The sequence below is a fragment of the Danio rerio genome, chromosome 21 (assembly GCF_049306965.1).
Source record: "Danio rerio strain Tuebingen ecotype United States chromosome 21, GRCz12tu, whole genome shotgun sequence".
Lineage (NCBI taxonomy): Eukaryota > Metazoa > Chordata > Actinopteri > Cypriniformes > Danionidae > Danio > Danio rerio.
The window spans coordinates 2,777,879-2,796,938 of record NC_133196.1 but is presented as its reverse complement, the minus strand read 5'-3'; the positions used below and the strand labels follow the sequence as shown (position 1 = coordinate 2,796,938).

Sequence of the window (19,060 nt, the reverse complement as noted above, 5' to 3'; positions counted from 1 at the left end):
AATTTGAACATCTTCCCTTTATAAAGCAAAAATACAAACAGTCCACACACATGCGCCCTGTATCGGGTTTCGCCAGTGTTGGCGCTCTAGCACCGGAAACAATAACGAACATTCGAGTCTACTAGAAGAAGAAGATCGACAAAACATAAACAATAGTTGTCCATAATGCTCTAAACCTGTGTTTATCAAACTGTAAGTACATTCACTTTACTATTTATTAGAGTAAAAGTCTTTTAAATAGTTGTTTAGATTTGGTAAATGAAAACGCTGATACAGATTAACCCGAGTGGGAAACGATTTAAAGTCTTCTCCGATATTGAATCCAATGATGGGTTTATAGTTAAACGTGTAGTAAGTAGCGGTAGTGTTGCAAATCTATGGTTAATAATTAGCTACTATGGTGTAACCACAGCAGACATCTTGTAACCACAAATTAACCATGGTTTTGCAACACTAAGCAGTTTACTGTGGTGTTTTCAGTAAAATTGTGGTTATAAAAATAGTAGTAAGTGAAATAAATAAGTTTATTATGCTCTTGGCATAATAAAACCATGGCAATTTTCATAAATTATGATTGCAAAATGATTACAAATTAATGTATGGTGAACAATCAGTAATTTGTCAAGATAACAGATTGTTTTAACTATATTTCATGTAGTTTACCCTGGTAAATAAATGGTGCAATAGGCATGTTTATTTATATAGCACACTTTTTAGACGATTAATAATTGCTATTAATAGAATATTATTAATAATTCAGAGTGTTTTACATAAACAGGATGATTAAATTAATCATAAAACAACCACGCAATAAGTAAATTGCATATAAAAACAACAAATAAAATTTAAAACTGATTAAAAATGTATTAAGACAGATTTAAATTAAATTTAAAAGGATCCCCTCGCAGCAAGAAGCTTGCTGGTTCGAGCCTTAACTGGCTCAGTTGGCGTTTCTGATTGGAGTGTTGGTGTGGGTTTCCTCCGGGTGCTCCGGTTTCCCCCACAGTCCAAAGAAATGCGCTATAGGGGAATTGATGAACTAAATTGGTCATAGTGTATAAGTGTAGTGTGAATGAGTGTGTATGGGTGTTTCCCAGTCCTGGGTTGCAGCTGGAAGGGCATCCACTGTGTAAAACATATGCGGGAATAGTTGGCGGTTCATTCCGCTGTGGCAAATAATAAATAAGGGACTTGTTTAATCAAAAGTAATTAGCATTTAAACTGAAACTGCTATTTAAATGCTGAGGAATATTCTCATCTTACCACAGCTGAAGAAGCAGCAAACTGGAGGAATTACAGCAGGAGAAACAGCTGACATACTATAGTAAAGATGGAGATAAAAGAAGAACCCTGCAGAATAAAAGAGGAAGAGTCGGAGGAGCTAATAGGTTTGTGTTTTACTTCATTATCTTTAATGACAGATGAGGAACATTAATATTAGCACCAAATGAACTGCAATTTCATCTTTAAGTCTTAATGTATTATTTTGATTTTAGACCCACCTGAGATGACCGACGACAAAAATCATATCATAAAAGATGAAAACGCGCTAACAAAAGCTGAAGTCAAAGGATCTCTCGGCTGCTCTGAGTGTGGGAAGAGTTTCAAGCACGAATCAAAACTCAAAATACACACGAGGATTCACACCGGAGAAAGACCGTTCACCTGCTCCCACTGCGGGAAGACCTTTGTTTACAAACAAGACCTGAGTGTGCATAACAGAACGCACACCGGAGAGGTAGAAACGTTCGCGTGCGCTCGGTGTGGAAAGGGTTACACGAATAAATCCAAACTCAAAAGACACATGCGGGTTCACACTGGAGAGAGACCCTTCATATGCAGCCACTGCGGAAAGACTTACATTTACAAAGAAGATCTGAGTGTGCACATGAGGATTCACACCGGAGAGAAAACCCTGGCGTGCACTCAATGTGGGAAGAGTTTCATCCATAAAGGGCACTTAAAAGTGCACATGAGGGTTCACACTGAGGAAAAGCTGTTTTCGTGCGCTGAATGCGGGAAGAGTTTCAAATACAAAAGCGTCCTCAATAATCACATGCGCACTCACGTCGGAGTGAAGTCGTTTAGCTGCGATCGGTGCGGTAAATCTTTCATGATGTCGTCCAATTTGAGCGCACACCTCCGAGTGCATTCTGAAGTGAAGCCGTACATCTGCACTTTTTGCGGAAAGAGTTTCGTGCATCTGAATAACTTAAAGATTCACCAGAGCGTTCACACTGGAGTGAAACCGTATATGTGTTTTGACTGCGGGAAGACCTTCAGTTCATCCACCAACCTTAAAATACACCAGAGGATTCACACCGGAGAGAAGCCCTACAAGTGTGCTGACTGCGAGAAGAGCTTCACTAACTCGTCAGCATTGAAAGCTCATCAGAGAGTTCACACTGGGGAAAAGCCGTATCAGTGTTTGTCATGCGGGAAGAGCTTTGCTCAGTTTTATAATCTACAGACTCACGAGAAGAAGCATAACATTGCAGACAGTTGAGCAGCGTTCATGCTGAGATACAGCACTTGCAAGTCATTTGCAAGTAACTCCTTAAATGGGTTTTAACACAGGGCTGCACGGTATTGTTGGTGAGTATTGCGATAACAAAATGTCTCACAACAGTGGTCCTTGTAGGGGTAGTGTACAGTTTAACCCAAAGAATGACCAGTCTGGTAGATGACGAAGAGCCGGAGTCAGAGATTTAAATAAATAAATGAAGTTTACTGAAGATAGTTTGCAGTTACATCAGCAGAAGCCAGCTTCAACACTCCCAATGAGTTCCTAGGCCCAGTGGCGTAGCGGACGGGCACGCACCACGGGGGGCCCCGCGTGATTCGGGGGCCCCACGTCGTCGCGATTTTTCAATAATTGAAAATCCATGAACCGCAATAATCAAACTCTTGGGAACAACTGTGGTCGGAACCAAAGTTCACAGGTCTGTGTTTTCTGAACTCCTCTCAAGCGGTGGACTACTTCATTCTGATTGCTTGCCGCCGAACCACGTCATAGCCAATGAAGACGCGCTGCTGTTTCTCGCCGCCGGTTCTCGTTAAAAAATTAATGACTTCTAGCTACTTTGATGCTCTCGCCTCTTTCGGTTTGTGATCGCTCCTCAGTTTGTGAAGGCTTCCCCGCGTTGTCGCTCCACTCCGCCTACTGTCCCCGCTCCTCAATTTGTGACATAGATATATACACTATATATCGCATAGGGACCCTGAGCATGCGTCAATAGCGCCGCCACATTGGTACAGTGCTCCCAGGACAAATGTCATTCAACCGCACTAGTCAAGACAGTGTTATTACGTGAAGATGCGGGACTTTAGCGCTGTCTACGAGTGTAGTAACGAGCAAGCAAAGCAAACAAAGCACAAAGGCAGAACATTTCATTGGTAATATTAAGTTTTTTTCTGTTTTTGTATGTTCTGAACTTTTGTGCTAATCAGGTCACGTTATTGATGATAACAGTCACTTACTGCAATCACCATACGGCAAAGCAGCTCCAACTCGCACTAAACACTCGGCTTATGCTAGTTTTGTTGAATAAAATCAGCAAACAATGCAAAAGAAATATGAAAACGAGATGCTGCGCTGCCAGAAACTTGTATTATTGTCGGCTAACGTTAGTGAAAGAGTCGTTCGGGGGATTCATTCACAAACGAATCGCTCCCTTCGTCAGTATGAGAAGTGAAAGCAGGAGAGGAGCTGTGTTTCAGGACATGATTAGATCAAATTTAACAGGGAGGGTGAATAGTACATTTCTGTACACACAAACACAAGCTTTTTGCCAGGAATGCCCGTGCGGTCACTGATCCATCAATGTAGAAAAGTGATGTCAAATTATAATTTTCATAATAAAACAAAAATTGCATACTAACATCCAGGAAAACTCCCGATCATAGATATATGTGTATATCTCTGGCTCTGCCCCCTCACCCCCTTTAACTGGGGGCTCCATCGGTGATCCCTGCAGGGGGGCCTCCGCATTTTGCGCTACGCCACTGCCTAGGCCGCTCTGCTCACAATCACCAATCAATAACAATTATACTCACACATAAAGTCATTAACTGCGTCATACATATAGGTGTTCGAGCCTGATTGGTTAAAACACAGATAGACTAGGAACATTTCCACGTGGGGTTCCACATGTGTACAATTCTAAACAATATCTAAGCATTAACGTCAGACATGGCTTGTTTCCACTGACTGCACAGGTCGCTCGCATATCATATGAAAAGCACTTCTCACAAAACAGATGCTTTACACACATAAATACTTCTGTTTATATGTTTATTACTAACTTTTCTATAAACAGGAGTTGTTTATAACTGCAGATCAATGATATAGCCTACTGTATCGTCTATAATTATATTAAATAAATAAATAAATGAACATATATGAACACATACAGACCCTTACAGTCTCCGATATGTTACCAACTACAGAAGAACTACACACAGCAGACATTTCGTCGTTAATTAGGTTCAAAACAACACAAAGTATAGCCTACAGTCATGTGAGAAAACCTCTCATCTGTGTCTGTAATCTTCATCAGCACATGAAGCCTCTGTTAGAGAGTCATTCCATCATTCCCAGTTCATATTAGTCCAAAAGGTGATAATAAAGATTAAAACAAGGCAGTTTGTTCACGTTAGCTGAAGAAATAACGTGCTCCCTGGCTTTTCATTTTTTTCCTGCGCTCCACTCTTGCGTTTGTCCTTTTCTTTCTGAATGTGTCTCTCGCGTTTGTCAGCTTCTCACAGGATCGGGTTTCCAAAGCACGTCAATAATCAAATGCATGTTATTATTATCAGATCAAGAAGTTTGTTATTTCAGATAGAGACGCGCGGCGAGCGCAAGAAAAACAGCAAAACCACTCGGGCTTCAGACTGGCTTGTTAAAAACTACGCGGCACAGGGTGAATCTGCTCTTCTCCATGGCTTTGTGGCTGTTTATCATGACGACGGCAGGGTTTGTTTGCAGGATCGACCATGGCTGCATATGTATGTATAATTCCGCTGTAATCTCTCGCTGTGTATTTCAAACATGGCGGGTCCTTTGTTTACATTCTGGCTTGTTGAGTCTACGAATGACGTATCTCTGTAAACCAATAGCGTTCAGCTGCTCGTGTAGCTCCACCTTTTGGGACCCTTTCTGCAGTTTGGGACCCTTTCGAAAGGGTCCCGAAAAAGTGGTACGGTACGGTTTGGTTCGGTACGCCTTTTGACAGTGGAAACGGCCATAAAAGCGTACCAAACCAAACCGTACCGTACCACTCAGTGGAAACGGGCCATTAGACTGATTAGAGCTGACTCCAGTCCTGTGAAACGGATCAACAATCAAATAGAACACACACACACAAAGTATAATCTGTTTCTTATCCAAGGCTGAGAGTACTGTCAGCCATCTTTATCAAAACTGGTCAAAAACCGGTATAATCTACATTCAGGCAGTTATATTCTTACTACACAGTCTATTTTGAATAAAAAGTAGAATCACTTTAAAATAATTAACCGTAAAAACAGTAAAATCAATTTTAGACACTATTAACTCATAGAAATAACAATAGAAACAGTTGAGTCCAGTCTTCAGCCATCAGTTCCACTCAAGGTCTCCGTGACCTCTGACCTAGATTGGTGGCTTCTGAAAATAGTTATAAAGAGACAGGCAAATGCACTGAACATTCTCATATTAAGCAATGTGGTAACTTATTCATTAATTAAAATCAATTCACAGTTAAATACTGAGAAACAGGATGATGAAAAGGATAAACGTTGTTCCATGATGAGACGGATTGGAAAGCAGAAATCCGAATCCTTCATCCTCAACTGTTTTATTATCAAGGACCGGTCAACGATGGGGATGGAGATTACGTAGATTGTTAGAAGACCATCAATCGTTTTCTCAGAGGATGACAAGCTGACAAAACACTACTCCAACTACGATACCGTGCCCATAATTTATGCATGAAATTTTGAATTAAAAGCACTATATGAAAGATTTTATTCATTCAAATACTTAAAACCCACCTGAACTGTGTTATATTTACATTAAATATTGGAATTTAAATATAAGAAAATTACAGTTTTAGTCATTTCCATAAATCATGTTGTTATCAGTCTCCATATAATGAATAAATGTACTTTAGTATGAAATTAGGAAGCTTAGCATTGCATCCATCATGACCTATTGACAAATAAAGAATGTTTAAAGCTAAAAACCATGAATATATATATTTTTATTTATTTATGTGTCATGTTTATTTCTCATAAATAGATGCTGATGAAACTGTTTTAAATTAAATACTGTCTAGAGGTTATTATTGGCAATTTAAGCTGTATTGTGCATTTAGTTTTTATCTCTAATAAGTTATTTGGTAATTAATGAAACACACTGTTATCTTATTGCTATTATCCTACGTTGTGTGTACTTTTTAAAGAACTAGTCCACCCAAAATTAATAATTTATTTACTGTTTATTTACTCTCAACTGATTCCAAATCTTTAAGAGTTTCTTCTGTTGAACACAAAAGAAGACATTTTGAGGAATGCTGGAAATCTGTAGCCATCCAATAGTAGCAAAAACAAATACTGTGGAAGACAATGGGTACAGGTTTCCGTCTTTCTTCAAAATATCTTCTTTTGTCTTCAACAGAAGAAAGAAACTCAGGTTTGGAACCACTTGAGAGTAAATAATAGTGAGTAAATTTTCATTTTTAGGTGAACTATCCCTTTAATTGTGTTGTTATTGTTGCTGTTAAATCGAAATGTTTAAAATTACCTTCATAAAATTGTCAACAAAAACAACAAATCACTATATTAATGAAGAAGCAGTTTCTTGATGTGAGCATCCACAGCTGTATTCCTTCTCACTTAACCATTTCCACCAGAGGTGGCGCTCGAACACCGGGACGAACATCCTCGTGTACGAGAAGAAGAGTATCAACAACAGAAGTGGAGCGTAGCAGTTCATAAGTCTGCTTTATGTATGATAACGTAAGTACATTCACTTTATAATGTATTAGTAAAGCTTTTTAAATCGTTTATTAATTTTGGTGGATTAAAACAGCACCAGCCGAGTGTATAACGATCAAAATTGCTTTCAAAACTTAGTCATGTTGTAGGTTTCATCCATGAAGCACACGACTAACGTTACTAACAGTTCACGACACGATTATTTAACGCTATATTGAGCTTGTTTTACATATAACACGTTATTTCTGACAAACCATACCACATTTTGAGTTGAAGTGTTTGTTCTTGGGGCTGCACGATATTGGAAAGATCTAGCATTACGATATTTTGTTATTCTGCGATACACACTCACCGGCCACTTTATTAGGTACACCTTTCCAGCAGCTAAGAACAGAAAACTGAGGCTCACCAAAATTGGACAGTAGAAGATTAGAGAAACGTTGCCTGCTCTGATGAGTCTCCATTTCTGCTGCCACATTCAGATGGTCGGCTCAGAATTTGGCATCAACATGAAAGCATGGATACATGTTCAGGGTTCAGGCTGGTGGTGGTGGTATAATGGTGTAGGGAAAATTTCTTGGCACACTTTGGGTTCATTAGTACCAACTGAGCATCAACGCCACAGCCTACCTGAGTATTGTTGCTGACCATGTCCATCCCATTATGAGCACAGTGTCTCCATCTTCTGATGGCTACTTCCAGCAGGATAACGCAGCATGTCATAAAGCGTGAATCATCTCAGACTGGTTTCTTGAACATGACGATAAGTTCACTGTACTCAAATGGCCTCCACAGTCACCAGCTCTCAATCCAATAGAGCACCTTTGGGATGTGGTGGAACGGGAGATTGACATCATGGATGTGCAGCCGACAAATCTGCAGCAACTGTGTGATGCTATCATGTCAATATGGAGCAAAATCTCTGAGGAATATTTCCAGTAGCTTGCTAAATCTATGCCACGAAGGATTAAAGCAGTTCTGATGGCAAAAGAGGTCCAACCTGGTACTAGTAAAGTGTATATTCACCATATGAATTAAATTCTTCTAAAAACATCTCTATTTGCAAAGAATTGATCATTTTAGATGGATTGGTTTAGACAAGGTTACAATTAAAACAAACAGTGTTTTACCGTTTTTAAGTCTAACAGTATTCAGATACATCAATTTAAACATAAAAAATAATTCACTCAGAATAATCCATATTAAAGTTGTTAATAGTACAATTTCCTATGCCTGAATGCTTTTAAAAATCCTCATACAGTCACAGGCCTCAAAAAAAAAACAATGTAATGTATTTATATAGCGCATTTATCATGTATGGCCATTCACCTGAAGCACTTCACAACCATGAGGGGGGTCTCTCCACACCTCCACCAGTGTGCAGCTTGCACTTGGATGATGCGACGGCAGCCACAGGACAATGGCACCAGTGCTTCAACACACACCAGCTATAGGGGGAGTGGAGAGACAGAGATAGAGCCAATTCAGTGGATGAAAATGATTGGGGGGTAAGGGATGATGGAGGGAATTTGGTTAGGACACTGAGGTTACTCCACTACTCTTTACCAGAAATGCCATGGTATTATTAATGACCACAGAGGGTCAGGACCACGGTTTATTGTCTCATCCGAAAGACATATGCAAATAATTCATTATAACAGAGTCAACATTGCAAATCTTGTGATGTGACTATTGTGACTAATCACATTATGATATCGACGTTAAACCAACATATTGTGCATATGTATATATTATATATACTTGCTAATCTGAAGTAGGGATGCAACGATTATAGATTTTGGTTGTACGTGGAATAATCACGATTATCACGATTATTATGCATTCATTAAATTCAAAACACTACTCGTTTATAAAAATCACATGAAAACTCCTCGTATTTAAAGTGTTTATTGCTGCTCAGAAGCTAAATAATCAGCACAAACTAATAATAAAAAACAAACAATAGTCCGTTTCTCTTTGGATTTAAAAATAAGTGAAAAACGTTTGTCTAAAAGCCACTTTTGATTAACTATATTACAAAATTGTTTGGTATTTTTATTTAATTTATTTCTATTTGGAGTAGAAATGTGTATATTCTATACAAAGTATGAAGCTTGTGACATGATTTGCGGTGCGCCTGTGGCATTTAATGTTTTGCCTGGAAAGCTTGATCGCGTTGCATCATTGCCAATACGTGCACGCAAATCCCGGGCCTCTGTTGAAAATAACGAACTTGTGAGTAGAAATGTGTATATTCTATACCAGGGGTGCTCAGTCCTGTTCCTGGAGATCTACCTTCCTGTACAGTTTAGCTCCTACCCTGATTAAACCCACCTGAACCAATTAATTGGGACCTGAAATCCACTTGATAATTACAGACAGGTGTGTTTTATAAGGGTTGCAACTGAAATCTGAAGGAAGGTAGATCTCCAGGAACAGGATTGGCCACCCCTGTTCTATACAAAGTATAAAGCTTGTCACGTGATCAGCGGTGCGCCTGTGGCATTTATTGTTTTGCCTGGAAAGCTTGATCGCGTTGCATCATTGCCGATACGTGCATATAAATCCTGTGCCTCTGTTGAAAATAACGAACTTGTGCAAGCAAAAGATGGTATATGTGAAGAGCTCTTAGTTAATAGCCTCAGCCATAGTTAAATTCAGCGTTTAATCGAGTGCGTGTGGGTATTTGCCTCGGTGTACATGCTCTAAACTTTAAACAAGCGCACAGTTGGCACAACTTTGCTTATTTGCAGCTGTAGGGATAGTTTACAGTTTAACCCAAAGAATGAGCAGTCTGGTAGATGAAGAAGAGCCGGAGTCAGAGATTTAAAAAAAATAAATTAAGTTTGCTCAAGATAGTTTGCAGTTTCATTCGCAGAAGCCAGCTTCAACACTCTCAATGAGTTCCTAGGCCGCTCTGCTCACAGTTTCAACAATCGAACAATTATACTCTTTACACAAGTCCAGAAAGGGTGGGATCCAGGTAAACAGTTCTCATTGGTTACAACAGAAATAGACAATTCTAAATACATGCGTCAAAGAAACATAGTATCTACTTCCAGATATGGATGGCCTTAGTGTGTGCGTCAAAGAAAGCATTGTATCTGTCTCTAGATATGGATGGCGACCTGATGCCTAGAGGTGAGGTCGCCCTAAGTTATTAGGAGCTGATCTCCGACCTGTAAAAAGCTAAACCAGGAACACAATAGACACAAACGACCATCTGTGTTAAAGACTCAAGGATGTTTCTTGTACGTTCAGCTGTGTTATCAGGCTGGTTCAAGACTGTTTCCATCAACAGTCTGCTGTGATATCTTTACTACACACAGTCTGTCTCCACACAAAAAGGAATTACCTTAAAATTAATTATACTCAAAAACAGATCAGTCAAACAGCTATAATATTACAGGCAATATCAGGACAACTAGAACAGGTGTCTTCTTCTCCTCTGTATGGGGAGAGAGAGAGAGATCTCCGTGACCTATGACCTGGTTTGTGTGTTTCCTGAAAACAAAGTTAAAATAGACAGGCAAAAAGAGAAACAAGGACATAGAACATTCTTACAGTAAGCAGTTTTAACTTATTCATTAGTTAAAATCAATTCACAGTTAAATACTGAGAAACAGGATGATGAAAAGGATAAACGTTGTTCCATGATGAGACGGATTGGAAAGCAGAAATCCGAATCCTTCACACCTGTTTTGAGTGTAAAGAATTGTTTACGATTAATTAAACTTGAATTAAATCGCGGTTAATAGTGAAACCGTTTAATCGTTGCATCCCTAATCTGAAGCAGATAACGAGATTTTAAATGCTGAGGAATATTCCTATCTTCCCAAAGTTAAAGAAGTAAACGGGAAGAACAGCTGACGTACTGTAGTGAAGATGGAGATTGATGAAAAACCCTGCAGAGTAAAAGACAAACAGACAGAGGAGCAAACAGGTCAGTGTTTTACTTCTTTCTCTTTAATAGCTCACAATAAACATGGACACCAATGCTGACATATATTAATGCATCTGGAAACTAGTAAAGTCTGAGACTGAGGAAGAACCCTGCAGAATAAAAGATGAAGAAACAGAGGAACAAATAGGTTTGTGTTCATTTTATTTCTCCTAAATGACTGACAATGACATAAAAAACTGATATTTATTTATGCATTTGTAAATAGGACATTTTGAGGAAAAACCCTGCAGGAGAAAAGATGAAGAGACAGAGGAGTTAATAGGTTTGTGTTTGCATTTACTGTTTTATAAGGTGTTTTCATGATTCTCTTCAACTCAAGTTTATTGTTTTCACAATAATCATTGTTCCAAAGCAGCTTCACGAAAGGTTATTACATTACAGTCATTATTAGAAAGGTTAAGGAGTTGTGTGAAGGGTTGGACAGTATATAAATGTAGTATGGTGTTCTTCCAAAAGAACTAATATTAACATTTGCTAATAACACAATGAGAAGTGTATTTGTGATTATTAATGAGTGATAAGTCGCATTATGATGATCACTAACATTTAATAATGTCTCTGAAAGCTGTAAAGATGGAGATTAAGCAAGAAACCTGGAGATCAAAAGATGAAGAGACGGAGGAACAAATAGGTTTGTGTTGCCCTTAACTATTTTTCTAAGATAAATCTGTAAATTTGCCCTGTGTAAGTCTGAAAATTCTTTCATAGTGATCCTAAGCAGTCCTAAATTTGACTTGAATTTGGAAATATGATACCCACATGAGGCTATATGTTATATACACTCACCGGCCACTTTATTAGGTACACCTGTCCAACTGCTCGTTAACAAAAATTTCTAATCACATAGCAGCAGCTCAGTGCATTTAGGCATGTAGACAATGGACAAGATGAAGTGAGCATCAGAATTGGAAAGAAAGAGGACTTAAGAGACTTTGAACGTGGCATGGTTGTTGGTGCCAGACGGGCTGCTCTGAGGATTTTAGAAACTGCATATCTACTGGGATTTTCATTCACAACCATCTCTAGGGTTTACAGAGAATGCTCCGACAAAGAGGAAATATCCAGTGAGGGGCAGTTCTGTGGGCGCAAATGCCTTGTTGATGCCAGAGGTCAGAGGAGAATGGCCAGACTGGTTCCAGCTGATAGAAAGGCAACAGTAACTCAAATAAGCACTCGCTACAACCGAGCTCTGCAGAAGAGCATCTCTGAACACACAACACGTCCAACCTTGAGGCGGATGGGCTACAGCAGCAGAAGAGCACACCGGGTGCCGCTCCTGTCAGCTAAGAACAGGAAACTGAGGCTACAATTCACACAGGCTCACCAAAACTGGACAATAGAAGATTGGAGAAACGTTGCTGCTCTGATGAGTCTCCATTTCTGCTGACACATTCAGATGGTCGGGTCAGAATTTGGCATCAACAACATGAAAGCATGGATCCATCCTGCCTTGTATCAGCGGTTCAGGCTGGTGGTGGTGGTGTAATGGTGTGGGGGAGATTTTCTTGGCACACTTTGGGTTCATTAGTACCAATTGAGCATCAACGCCACAGCCTACCTGAGTATTGCTGCTGACCATGTCCATCCCTTTATGAGCACAGTGTCTCCATCTTCTGACGGCTACTTCCAGCAGGATAACGCAGCATGTCATAAAGCCTGAATCATCTCAGACTGGTTTCTTGAACATGACGATGAGTTCACTGTACTCAAATGGCCTCCACAGTCACCAGAGCTCAATACAATAGAGCAGCTTTGGGATGTGGTGGAACGGGAGATTCACATCGTGGATGTGCAGCCGACAAATCTGCAGCAACTATGTGATGCTATCATGTCAATATGGAGCAAAATCTCTGAGGAATATTTCCAGTATCTTGTTGAATCTACGTCCATGAAGGATTAAGGCAGCTCTGAAGGCAAAAGGGGGTCCAACCCGCTACTAGTAATGTATACCTAATAAAGTGGCCGGTGATTGTATATCTATCTATTGTTCTAATTTCTCTGCTCTTGTGCCCTGCAGAAGAGGATGAACCCAAACAACCTCATCCTATCACAAATGAAGATGGAAACACAGCCAATTCACAGGAATCCCCGCTTAAAAAGACTTTCTCCTGCGCCGAGTGTGAAAAGACCTACTTGACTAAAGCAGCTCTCAGAGCGCACATGAGAGTCCACGATGGAAAAAAGCCTGAGTTTGCTTGCGCGCAGTGCGAAAAGAGCTACGTAAATCAAGCCGAGCTCAACAGACACATGCAAGCGCACATTGGAGAGAAAAGGTTTGTGTGTAAACAGTGTGGAAAGCGATACCTGCACAAAGCAACACTCAAAGCTCACATGAAAATGCACAATGGCAACAAACCCTACTCCTGCACTCACTGTGACAAACGTTTCGTTTATAAATCCGTGTTAATCGCGCACATGAGCGTTCACGATAAGAAAAGCTCGACCGCACGCTCTCAATGTAATAGCGGTAGCACATGCGATGCTCACTTAAGTGTGCACATGAATAGTCACACTAGAGAGAAGCCGTTCGCATGCAATAAATGTGGGAAGCGCTTCAAATATAAAAACACCCTCCATGAGCATCATAAGCTTCACGCTGGAGCTAAACCGTTCAGCTGCGATCACTGCGATAAAACGTTTATCTGGGCGTCGCAGTTAAGATCCCACCTGAAATATCATGCTGGCGTCAAGTCTCACGTGTGCACTTTCTGCGGGAAAGACTTCCTACAGGTCAGTCACTTAACAGTGCACCAGAGGATTCACACTGGAGAGAGACCTTTCAAGTGTTCATACTGTGAGAAGGGTTTCACCAGCTCGTCCATACTGAAGAATCATCAGAAGGTTCACACTAGAGAAAAGCAGTACCAGTGCACGCACTGTGGCAGGTGTTTCTCGTACTTATCAGTGTTTAAATCCCATCTGAAAACTCACGAGGGAGAGAAACCGTACAAGTGTGCGCACTGCGAGAAGAGCTTCACGTATTCGTCAGCTTTGAAAGTTCACGAGAGAGTTCACGTCGAGGAAAAACCCTATCGGTGCACGACATGTGGGAAGGGTTTTGCTGACTTTCATGATCTACATGCTCACGAGAAGAAACATTCCCTAAGTGAGCGGAGTTCCCTTGTAGACTACTCGAGTGCTAGAAAACACATGTAGAAATCTGATATATATCAAAACTCATTTTATGCATGGTGGCTCACTGCAAAAAGGTCGCTGGTTTGAGTCCCGGCTAGGTCGGTTGTCATTTCGGTGTGGAGTTTGCATGTTCTCCCCATGTTGGTGTGGGTTTCCTCTGGGTGCTCCGGTTTACCCCACAGTCCAAACACATGCGCTATAGGGAAACTGATGAGCTAAATTGGCCATAGTGTATGTGTGAATGGTTGTGTATGGGTGTTTCCCAGTATTGGGTTGAAGCTGGAAGGGTTTTTGCTGTGTAAATCATATGCTGGAATAGTTGGTGGTTCATTCTGCTGTGGCAACCCCTAATTAGTAAAGGGACTAAGCCAAGAATAAAATAAATGAATGGCTGTAGTGGATAAGTGTGTGTGAATGAGTGTGTATGGGTGTTTTCCAGTACTGCGTTGGAGCTAGAAGGGCAACTGCTGTGTAAAGCATGTGCTGGAATAGTTGGTGGTTCATTCTGCTGTGGAAACCCCTGATTAGTAAAGGGACTAAGCCAAAAATGAAATTAATAAATGGCTGTAGTGTATAAGTGTGTGTATGGGTGTTTCCCAGTACTGGGTTGCAGCTAGAAGGGTATCTGCTGTGTAAAACATGTGCTGGAATAGTTGGTGGTTCATTCTGCTGTGGAAACCCCTGATTAGTAAAGGGACTAAGCCAAAAATGAAATTAATGAATGGATGTAGTGTATAAGTGTGTGTGTATGGGTGTTTCCCAGTACTGGGTTGCAGCTAGAAGGGCATTTGCTGTGTAAAACATATGCTGGAATAGTTGGTGGGTCATTCTGCTGTGGCGACCCCTAATTAGTAAAGGGACTAAGCCAAAAATAAAATGAATGAATGGCTGTAGTAGATAAGTGTGTGTGAATGAGTGTGTATGGGCGTTTCCCAGTACTGGGTTGCAGCTAGAAGGGCAACTGCTGTGTAAAACGTGCTGGAATAGTTGGTGGTTCATTCTGCAGTGGAACCCCCTGATTAGTAAAGGGACTAAGCCAAAAATAAAATGAATGAATGGCTGTAGTGTATAAGTCTGTGTGAATGAGTGTGTATGGGTGTTTCCCAGTACTGGGTTGCAGCTGGAAGGGCATTTGCTGTGTAAAACATGCTGAAATAGTTGGTGGTTCGTTCTGCTGTGGAAACCCCTGATTAGTAAAGGGACTAAGCCAAAAATAAAATGAATAAATGGCTGTAGTGGATGAGTGTGTGTGAATGAGTGTTTGTTTCTTTTTGAAATATTTCCCAAATTATGTTTAGCAGATTCAGGAAATGTTCACAGTATGTCTGATAATATTTTTTCTTCAGGAGAAAGTCCTAATTGTTTCATTTCGCCTAGAATAAAAGCAGGTATTAATTTTTTAAACACCCCTTTAAGGAAAATATTATTAGCTCCTTTATATATTTTTCCATTGGTCTACAGCAGGAGTTCTCAACTGGTTTGGCCATGGGACCCAACACCTTTACATGGTCATCAAGCCCCGACCCAAATTTTTAGGCACTATAATATAATTTTAGGAATTGTAATTAATTAGTATTTATTTGTTAACACACAAGTAGTGACAGATAAATCATAAGAAAATCACCAAGACTTACAAATACACAATATTTTATTGCTGTCATTTAACAAAATGTTTGCACTTTTGTGATGCTTTCAGCTCTTGGGAGTCGTCTTAGAAAACGGTCCACAGGTTTGTCCTTGAAACTGGGATGTTTGGTTTCTAAACGTCGTTTTAGTTTAGAAGGTTTCATGCTCTCTTGTGAAAGCACCTCACTACATATGACACACTGAGCTTTTAAGCCTTTTTTGTCATCAATATATGTAAATCCATACTTTACATATTCAGGGTTGTACTTGTGCTTCGATATATTTCTTGATATAATGAAATTAAATTTCACATGTCAAACAGTACGGTAGTTGTGTGCACATTTCAAAATAAAAGTCTAGTATAAGCTAAATATAAGTTAAAATCTAAACTTTTGTTGTTTTATTGATCACACACTCCACAACCCACTGAAAATGTTCCTGCGACCCTCTTTTGGGTCACGACCCTCCAGTTGAGAAACACTGGTCTACAGAACGAACCATTGTTATACAATAACTTGCCTAATTACCTCATAGATATATACACTAGATATCGCATAGGGACCCTGAGCATGCGTCAATAGCGCCGCCACATTGGTACAGTGCTCCCAGGACAAATGTCATTCAACCGCACTAGTCAAGACAGTGTTATTACGTGAAGATGCGGGACTTTAGCGCGGTCTACGAGTGTAGTAACGAGCAAACAAAGAAAACAAATCACAAAGGCAGAACATTTCATAGGTAATAATACGTTTTTTTCTGTTTTTGTATGTTCTGAACTTTTGTGCTAATCAGGTCACGTTATTGATGATAACAGTCACTTACTGCATTCACCATACGGCAAAGCAGCTCCAACTCGCAATAAACACTCGGCTTATGCTAGTTTTGTTGAATAAAATCAGCAAACAATGCAAAAGAAATATGACAACGAGACGCTGCGCTGCCAGAAACTTTATTATTGTCGACTAGCGTTAGTGAAAGAGTCGTTCGGGGGATTCATTCACAAACGAATCGCTCTCTCCGTCAGTATGAGAAGTGAAAGCAGGAGAGGAGCTGTGTTTCAGGACATGATTAGATTAAATTTAACAGGGAGGGTGAATAGTACATTTCAGTACACACAAACACAAGCTTTTTGTCAGGAATGCCCGTGAGATCACTGATCCATCAATGTAGAAAAGTGATGTCAAATGATACTTTTCGTAATTAGAAAAAAAATTACATACTAACATCCAGGAAAACTCCCGATCACAGATATATGTGTATATGTGTATATCTCTGGCTTTGGATGGCCACAGTCCTCCACTGTACCTTGGTCCCGCATTCATTTAAAAGGAGCGCTACCCTGTAGCAAGATGGCGGCGCTATTGACGCATTCTGTCCAATAGACAACAGTAGGCCAGGCGACATCTAGTGTATATATCTATGAATTACCCTAACCTGCCTAGTTAACCTAATTAACCTAGTGAAGCCTTTAAATGTCACTTTAAGCTGTATAGAAGTGTCTTGAAGAATATCTAGTAAAATATTATGTGCTGTCATCATAAGAAAGACAAAATAAATCAGTTCTTAGAGATTATTAAAACTATTATGTTTAGAAATGTGTTGAAAAAATCTTCTCTCTGTTAAACAGAAATATGGGGAAAAAAATAAACAGGAGGGCTAATAGTTCAAGGGGTCTAATAATTCTGACTGTGTGTACAACATACACAGCTCTGCAAATCATTCATGAAATAGGTCAATTTAGAAGACATTTTCAGAAAAAAAAAGAGATTTAAAATGTTTTATAAACAGAGCTTGACAGATTTTGTTCAACATTATTGTATGTAATGACTCCAGTAATGAAACGAGGATTATTAGTTTTACATGGATTGACTATTCAGCATTCACAAGTTTAGTTCATTTTGTCTGACATGACATAAGCAGATGATAATGTTATAAATAGCAGAGTTGTTGTATGTGATGCATGTCCAAAAGCATTCGCAATTTGTTGGGAGGAATGAGAAACTGCTACTGTTATGTGCACAAATGACTAATTGTTTTGAGAAATGCGTTAACTCGTGCAAATGCACCAAAGCCACTGAGAAAAACTAACGAAATTTAAATCATAGAGCAGTGGTTCTCAAACTGTGGTACGTGGTACACGAGTTTCCTTCTAGTGGTACGCGGAGGATAGAGATGCGCGGATGGCGGTTACAGCCGCGGAATCCGCGGATCGGGCGGATGACGTGACGAAAAATAAAATTTTAATTAAATTCGGGCGGGTGGTGGGCGGTTGTACTGTTTTTGTACACATAGCTGGCGCACCAACGAAAAAGCCTAGGACTGACTTCACAGAATGGGAGGAGGAATCGGATGCACTAATTCTGGATGAAGTACAGAAGTATTCCTTTACAAACTTCCGTATAGACGGATCAGCAGAGGAAAATCTACTTTCCTTTTAGGAGAAACAAGGCCAGTCATTCCCACGACTACAGCACCTTGCCAAGAGAATTCTATGCATTCCAGCAATAAGTGCTGCGAGCGAGCGCTCCTTCAGTGCAGCCGGGCGCATTGAGGCGAGGCGCTCTCGTCTGAATGTTGAAATAATGTGTCAAAATGCGTTTTCTATTAGGCTACAATAATAGTAAAAAAAATGTACAGTACAGTGCGTTTAATTTAGGCTATTTATTTATTTTTGTCCCTGTGCGCCAATTGGAGACGGAGTTCACTGCTGATATTCTGAGAGCTTTATAGGGGTGCTTCTCATTTCTTATTTGTGTATCCTTGTTTCCTTTCCTTGCTTTCTTTCCTCGTCTTTCCACCCCTATAGGATGCGAGGGAAGGACGCAAGGAAAAGACTCAAGGACCGAGGAATTGAATCAAGTGAAACGACACGTCCTCGTATTGTTTAGCGTCACTTCAAAGCGTCAATTAATGCTGCATTGACCCCCAAGTGGTGCTCGCTGCAGAGCCATTTGTGGAGAGCTGAGCTCCATTGACTTGCACGTTTGAATTAACTGCATGTCATTAAAGTCATTCTCTATTTTCTAATAATCAATAAAGAAACATTCATTTAATAATAAAAAGGAATAAGCCGTTCAAATAAAGAGCTCAGTCAGCAGATGGCGGGCGGGTGCGGTTTTAAAATCTGGTTGAAAATGTGAGTGCGGATGGATGGCGGACGGATGATGAGTTTTGTGATGCGGTTGCGGATGAAATAATAGCCCATCCGCGCATCTCTAGCGGAGGAATCAAATATGTCATGTGTACATGCTACATATATTTCAAAATTGAACAAAATGACTTGTATATAAATATATGATGCCATATAGCCTATATCCAGGCAACATTTCCAGGTGTTGATGAGTTGGCTACTTTTAA

The 19,060-nt window shown here is 40.0% G+C and overlaps 1 protein-coding gene across 1 annotated transcript; it reads left to right on the top strand.

The window, feature by feature from the left end:
* Positions 1–114: 114 nt before the first annotated feature.
* gb:ai877918 (expressed sequence AI877918) lies at positions 115–16,092 on the top strand. The gene is made up of 8 exons (XM_073936107.1): positions 115–192; positions 1,269–1,388; positions 1,497–2,503; positions 10,849–10,921; positions 11,007–11,069; positions 11,148–11,204; positions 11,508–11,573; positions 12,960–16,092. Exons 2-8 carry the CDS (start codon positions 1,331–1,333, stop codon positions 14,096–14,098), a joined length of 2,463 nt encoding a protein of 820 aa, XP_073792208.1. The 5' UTR covers positions 115–192; positions 1,269–1,330; the 3' UTR covers positions 14,099–16,092.
* The last annotated feature ends 2,968 nt before the right edge of the window (positions 16,093–19,060 follow it).